Source organism: Elephantulus edwardii, unplaced genomic scaffold, assembly GCF_000299155.1.
Source record: "Elephantulus edwardii isolate Elephantulus edwardi_28Jun2011 unplaced genomic scaffold, EleEdw1.0 scaffold00247, whole genome shotgun sequence".
NCBI lineage: Eukaryota > Metazoa > Chordata > Mammalia > Macroscelidea > Macroscelididae > Elephantulus > Elephantulus edwardii.
The window spans coordinates 2,592,081-2,599,605 of NW_006399997.1; the positions used below are offsets into that span (position 1 = coordinate 2,592,081).

General features: G+C 41.1%; 1 protein-coding gene across 1 annotated transcript; it reads right to left on the reverse strand.

The window, feature by feature from the left end:
• Positions 1-2,549: 2,549 nt before the first annotated feature.
• Positions 2,550-3,437, reverse strand: LOC102852186 (40S ribosomal protein SA-like). Its single transcript, XM_006899223.1, has 2 exons — positions 3,331-3,437; positions 2,550-3,198 (listed from the first exon to the last, which is right to left on the reverse strand). Exons 1-2 carry the CDS (start codon positions 3,435-3,437, stop codon positions 2,550-2,552), a joined length of 756 nt encoding a protein of 251 aa, XP_006899285.1.
• Positions 3,438-7,525: the final 4,088 nt, after the last annotated feature.

The following is a 7,525-nucleotide window of genomic DNA, read 5'->3' on the forward strand; positions in this document are numbered from 1 at the left end:
ATTATAGAGAGATGGAGGAAGGAGCACAGAAAAGTACAGTGAAATGTATTCAAAGTGATCTACAATGTTCTTAATAAAAATGTCTTTCCTTTATGAGCACCTGAATGGGCATATAAATATAACCAGCAATGGGAATTTTAATCAAAGCTTTACTGCTTTTTCTTCTTCGAGGCTTTGACTTCCTGACCAAGTTACTTCCAACCAGAAAGCTTCTGGCTTCCCTAATCAATTTAATAAGACCTTAACTCTATTTTTGTGTTGATACTTTATGAGTTCAAATTGTTACCCTTTTGTGTATCTCCATAAGTAACTTTTCTTGTAAAGATGAAGGCTACTGTGAACATGTCTTAAAGTTTTTGAAAACAACTAAGGAAATGAAAGCAATAGACTGGAATTATTTTATAGTGAAAAGTGCAGGGATAACATCTTCCCATGGTGCTGCTGTGGTATCTGTAAACCTTGAATCCCTAATTTCTTCTCTGTTCTTGAAACTTCTTCTCAGTTTTGTGGACATGTTGGTGGGGAATGTCCATGGACTTCTTGCTTTTCCCTTTAGAATACACATTTAGGATTCAATGTGACAAAAATCACTTCAATATTCACACAGATTTGGTTGAAAAAGAACTGGGAAAGGTGAATCTTCTGTGTGTTCCCCCCTCCCCCCCCCCGTGTACAAGTCAGAATTGGATCCGCCTGGCACAGGAGGAGATTGCCCCTCTTTCTCCAGTGAAGCGTCTGGTCTGGTGGATTATTTGAACCACAAACCTTGGGCATTTTAGCACAGCTTCTTGTCACCAGGCCACAAGAGATCCTTTAAATCTTCTGTTTTATAGCTCAGACTGTCTCAGAGTAAACGGAAAAAGAAACTATACCTGCAAAGGGATAACAAAAATCACAAACATCAAGGGAAATTTAGTGTGCTGTATAACTGAGGAAGACCTTCGATGAGTTGGATTGATTCAGTCACTGATATGATGGAGATGGACATGTCGGAGACAATGATATTGGCAAGGGATGGAGCAGGGTCGTTCATAGGGTCACTATGAGTCTCAGGTGACTGGACGGCACACAACAACAACAGCCTATAACTGAGACTATTACTAAGTATTTTAGAAGTGTGTCTGAGAAGCCCTAAACAACAACAACAAAAACTACTAGTGTACATATCAAAGGAATAAAAAAGAGAAGGAGGAAGAAGGAAAAAGTTATGACTATGTCCATGCAGAGAACTATCAGAAATACAGGCTGGGTTTAGAAGAGGCCATGGCACTAGAAACATTATTGCCAATGTCAGATGGATCTTGACTGAAAGCAGACAGTACCAGAGGAATGTTTATTTGTGTTTCATTGTCTATGCAAAGACATTTGACTGTGTGGATCCCAACAAATTGTAACTAACCTTGAGAAGAATGGGAATTCCAGAATGCTTGATTGTGCTTATGTAAAACCTATACTTGGACCAGGAAGCAGTCCTCAGACCAGAGCGGAGAAACACTTCATGATTCAAAATCAGGAAAGGAGTGAGTTGGGGTTGCATTCTGTCTCCATACCTTTTCAAACAGCATGCAGAACAGATCATTCGGGAGGATGGGCTTTATGAGGAGGAATGCGGCATCAGAATTGGAGGAAGACTCATCAACAACCTATATTATGCACATGACACAACCTTCCTTGCTGACGCTGAGGAAGACCTGAAGTGCTTGCTGTAGAAGGTCAAGGACTGTAGTCTTCAATATGTATTGAAGCTTAACATCAAGAAGACAAAGATACTCATCACTGGGCTAATTGGCAGCATCATAATAGATTGAGAAGATTGAAATGGTTAACAGTTTCAGTTTGCTCAGCTGCACAATCAATACGCTTGGCATCAGCAGTCAGGAAATCAAAAGACAGATTATGTTGGGGAAGTCTTCTGTCAGGAACCCCTCCAAAGTGCCAAAAGCAATGATGTTAACCTAGAGACTAAGGTGTGCCTGATGCAGGCCATGGTCCTTGCAATTTCTTGCTATGCATCAGAGAGCTGGACAATGACTAAGGATGACAGAAGAAAAATTGATGCCTTTGAGTTGTAGTGCTGGAGAAGAGTATTGGATATACTATGGACCACAAGGAGAACAAATAAGTCTGTTTTGGAATGAATGAAACTAAGTTTGTCCTTGGAGGCAAGGATTCTGAAGCTCTGTCTCTCATACTTGGCCAGGAGGGACTAGTCCTTAGAGAAAGATTTCAAGCTTGGAAGGATGGAGGGACAGTGCAGGAGAGGAAGACCTTGGATGAGATGGGTTGAAATGGTAACTGAGGCAATGGGTTAGGCGTGTTGGAGTCAGTGACACTCACTCAGGATGGGAAAGAGTTTAGAGCCATTGTGCATAGGATTGCTATGAGTTATGGACAACTCGATGACATGTAACAACAATAACAACAACAACAACAATATAGACACACAGGATAGAGACAAATAGTTGTGTGTTAATTTTCTTTTTTTTTCCTTCTTATGAAACGCATTGTTTATTTTCTGTCAACCTTATTTCCACTTTTTAAAAGACAGTTTAAGACCATTCCATGGTGGTGCCCACCCACTCAGTGGCCTGAGCAGTGGGGGCTGCAGAACAGCCTTCAGTTGCAGGCTGAGTGCTCCAGTCTTCAGTAGGGAACTGCTGAATCGGCACAGAGGGCACCTGGACACCTTTGGTCCATTCTGTAACTTCAGGCTGAATAGCAGTGAATTCAGGAGCAGGGGCCGTCCATTCTCCCTGAAACTCCTCTTTGGTCACAGCCTTTCCAGCAGCAGCCTGTTCTTCCTTTTCATTCTCTTCCGGATCTCTGTAGAAGTACAGATCAAGCATGACCTCCCATGGTGGCTCCTGGGAGATCGTGCCACGCATGAGCAGGACTTCCCGGGCCAGCATCCACCACATCAGACCCACAGAGTGAGCTCCCTTGTTGTTGTGTTGCATAGTAATGTCTACGTAGTGCAGAGGAGAATCTGTGTTACACAGAGCAATGGGGGGCAAGTTAACGTAAGATGCTTCTGTCAGAGGCTGGTTGTCAGCCCTGGGATCAGTAACCACCAGAAGATGAGGCTCCCGGAAGGCTGCCTGGATCTGGTTAGTGAAGGTTCCAGGAGTGAAGCACCCAGCAACAGGAGTGGCCCCAGTAGCAGCAGCAAACTTCAGAAAAGCTCTCTGGCCTATATTTCTAGAGGAAATGACACTGACATCAGCTAGATTTTCAATGGCAACAATGGCGCGAGCAGCCAAGAGCAGCTTCCTCCAGGTCCTCTTCAGGTTTATGTTGTAGATGCCATCACTTTTCCTTTTGTAGATGTACTGTTCCATTTGGAAGTCAAGGTTGGTGCTGCCCAAATGCGTTCCTGTTGCAAGGAATTTGAGGACATCCTCCTCCTTCATCTGCAGGACATCAAGGGCTCCAGACATTGTGGAAGTTTCCCTTTTAAGTTATGACGGGAACCAGAACAACACTGTATGGACCCTTGTGTGGGTAGCACGGAAAGGCGTGTGTTAATTTTCTGATGAGTGACTTTCCTTTTACTATGGCTGAGATCTCTGTTTGAGAAACTGAGCTACGCTTATCCCTGGATATATTCTGGCAGGATAGGTAATTGAGTATCACTGTTTCCACGCTAGGACTCAACTACTTAGAACCTCGCTGTTATGACATTTCAGGCTAGGTTCTGAAGTTGGAGAGTAGGTTGAATAGATGTCACAACAGCAAATATATCTTTTAACACATTCTAAAGATAGTTCACATTAAAAAAGTGTGGCGTAAACTCTATAAGCAACCAGAAACATTCTCCCATTGTGAAAAGCTGAACGCTTGGAATATGTGGGCACCTACATTATGATTTTTTTCTACCATAGTGGTTCTCAATTTCCATCAGCATAATAATTCTCACTGCAGAATTGAGTACAGAAAATCACAGACAGTGCACTTTGAGAGTAATTTTAAGGGTCATTTTGTTTATGAGTGATTTTTCCCAAGGAGCTATGGTAGTGCAGTGATTAAGTACTGGACTACTAACTGAAAGGTCTGTCATTCAAGTCTCCTAGCCACTCTGCAGCAGAGAGATGTGACAGTTGGCTTTTAGAAAGATATCTTTGGGAACCCCAAAGGACAGTTCTACTCGCTCTTATGTTGTTGCTGTTGTTAGGTGTTGCTGAGTCCAATACGACTCAGAGTGACCCTAGAAACAAAAGGTCTGAACCCTGTTATATCCTGTGTCATCTTCACACTTCCTGATATTCTAGAGCCCATTGCGGCAGTCACTGTGTCAATCCACTCGGTTGAGGATCTTCTTCTCTCTTGCCAGCCCTCCACCCTTCTAAGCATCATGTCCTTTTCTAAGGAATATCCCCTCCTAGCAACATGCCCAAAGTATGTGAGGTGAAGCCTCATTATTCTTGCCTCCGAAGAGCGCTACAGCCGCACGGTCTCCAAAACATACTTATTTGTTCTTTTGGCCATCTATGGGATGTTCAGTGCTGTTCTCCAACATGACAGCTTAAAGCCATTAATTCTTCTTATTCATCCTTATTCATTATCCATCTCTCAGATGCATAGCAAGTGAATGGGAAAATTATGGCCTGAATCAGACACACCTCATTCCTCAAACTGACATCATTACGCCTCAATAATTTGGAAAGGTCCCTAACTGCAGATTTTTCCAGTGCAATGTGTCTTCTTATTTCCTGACTCCTAGTATCAAGGGTGTTAATTGTGGATGCAAGAAAGATGAAGTTGTTAACAGTTTCAATCTCCTCTCCATCCACCATGATGCTGCCTGCAGGTCCATTGGTAAAAATCTTTGTTTTCTTGACATTGGGGAGCTGTATTCCTTGATCTTCTGCAACAAGGGCTTAAGTCGTATAAGGCCACTATAAGTTTGAGTCAAGTTGATGGCAATGAGCTTGATTTTATGATTTTGTTATACTTGTTTGTTTTAAAACCTCAGTCCTCACAAAATGTAATTTCATTGTAAATCCCCACATTCTCCAGGAGGCTCTCTAAGTGAGGGTTTAAAAGTGTCCTAGGAAGAGTTTGGTGAACAGAATAAAAACCCCAACCAGACTTGTTGTCATAGAGGTAATCCTGACTCACAGTCCACTATATAGTTCAGAGTAGGTTTCCTGTGGTGTGACTACATAGTCTCAAACCAGCCATCTTTTAGTTCATAGCTCAGAGTAAACTGGGCCACTCAGGAACCTGGTATAAGAAAGGGAGGTGTGATTTTGAATATATTAAGATATATTCAAGAGATTGGGTTTTATACCACAGCTTTGCCATTTAATAACTGAGTTCCTGAGCAAAAGAATGAATTATCTACTCTAGTATCATTTCCTAGATGAAAAATGGATGAAAATCTTCCCTACCTTGCAAGGTGGTTGTGAAGATTAGATGCTACCTTACTTAGTAATTATTTCTCTTATTTGAAACACCTTTAGTAAGGGTACATGAATTAGAATTTTGACGTGTTCATCAATCTACCAGTAACTTACTGAGTAGGTTCTGTGAGCTGAGTATTGAACCAGTCTCTGGAATATAGGGAAGCAGTGAGCTGGAAAGTAAGTATGGCAGAAGAAAAGTCATTTTATAGAAGATATGACATCAGAATAGTTGAACTGGATTGGGTTTTGACTGTGACTTGGAATAAAAAATTGCCCTGATAAAATTGGACCTTAGTGATCAAGTGAATATTACACTTGAGCAAGATTCTGTAATATTAAGCCTTCTGTCATAAAGAAAGAGGTAATGGCTTTTTGTGGACAGAGTAGTAGAAATGCTACAATTGTTAAGTATTTATAGAGTCCTTTATTTTTTCAATGTATGCACTTTATAATTTCACAGAAGCTAATGTCTAGGAGTATTTCCTACTGGGAAGGGAATATTTCTTATAGGTGTTGGGCTGTGCCTAGAACTTTTGACTTGTAGACAAATGGTAATGGACCCTCAAGGCCACTATACAGTGAAAGGATGAAAAGTTGTCTGTAAAGAAAGGGGAAGAGAACTGATAGTGTTCTCTTGCTTTATTGTTATTTCTCTCCAGTCTCTCTCAGATGGTATCCAGTTTCTGGTATACACATTTCATGCTTCTTAGTTCCCTGAGCCAATAACTTATTCTGGGGCCTGCTTGGCTTGCCTCCAATCCTCTTATTTTCTATGTGCTTGTGGGGTTTTCTTTATCATCCAACAGAAGATCATGGAATAGCCAACAGGGCTTACAGTGTCTCTTAGTTATCTAGTGCTGCTGTCACAAGGGGATAATTTTAACAACCAGGAATATATTTTCTCATCATTTTAGGAGATTAGAATTCTGCATTTGGAGTGTTGGTTCTAGGGGGAAGGATTTTGTTCCCTGTTAACTCTAGGAGAAGGTCTTTGTATCCTTTCAACACCCATGGGCATTGAGTTCCTCAAGCAAGATACCTACATGTGTCTTGGTATCAGTCTTCCCTTGGATCTAGAAGGTTCTCAGTGAAAGGACCATGGGTTCAAAGGTGCTTTCTGCTCTTGGCTCTTCTTTCTTTGTAGTAGCCAAGTTCTTTTCTCTACTCAAGTTGTTCTTTTTTTATGGTTGGAGCTTTCTCCTGAGGTTGCAGTCGTTGATAAACCTACAACTGGTAAATCAGAGGACACACTGTTGGTCCATGGGTCTATAGAAGCTGTCAAACTTCTAAACATAAGAGTAAATGACAGGCTACTGGATCACAGAATTATAAAAACTGATGAATCCCAGAAATGGTAGGGCAAAGGACATGCTGCTAGCTCAAGTCCCAAGGACCAGTCAGATGACAAGCTAGATGCAGTATCGAGAGCAAGGGAGAAACTTGTTTGAACATCTGTTTATGTATTGGGTACCACTCCTTAGGAATTTTTTTTTACATCAAAATAAGGGTATGACTTGAGAAAGGATATGATTTGAATCAGGCTGTCTTGTAAGACTGTGACTCAAGATACATCCTCACACTAATCTTGTCTTATTCACATATGGAGGTTAGGCTTTACAACATATAAAATGCAGGATAATGAAATAATATTATAAAATGCAGTATAATAATATCAAATAACACAATGGAAGTCAGCTACTTGGGAACCATGCCCTGGACAAGTGGACACATATTTTGGGGAATATAGCTCAACACATTGTTATTTGAAAAAGGACAAAGAGTTGGGATTTATGATTCTGTTCAGGGTTAAAAAGAGTTAAACTAATTAGTCTGCTTATATTTTTAAATGAATTTGTATTTAATTAAAACCATGCCTTTATTTCCAACTTAGAACAGAATTGATTTTAATTCCTTACTCTTCCATTAGGAACTTTGATGGTGCAGTCTGTAGTGAGTTTTACTCAAAGGTGGTACCTCTCTGGCAGTCCAAAACTAGGAGCTACTTCAAGGGAAATCTCCTGTGTGATCAGTAAGCAATGAGTCAAGTCTGACCTGACTGCAGTTAGAAAGAGATAAGGAGGGGGAGAGAGAGAGAGGGGAGAAGCAGAGGGGTGGGAGGG

What these genes read in the sequence shown, in the direction of transcription:
- LOC102852186 (XM_006899223.1), bottom strand. Translation starts at nt 3,437, where the DNA reads ATGTCTGGAGCCCTTGATGTCCTGCAGATGAAGGAGGAGGATGTCCTC. An exon ending in CTTGACTTCCAAATGGAACA is followed by an intron (nt 3,199 to 3,330) that starts GTACATCTACAA and finishes CATTTCCTCTAG; the next exon opens with AAATATAGGCCAGAGAGCTT.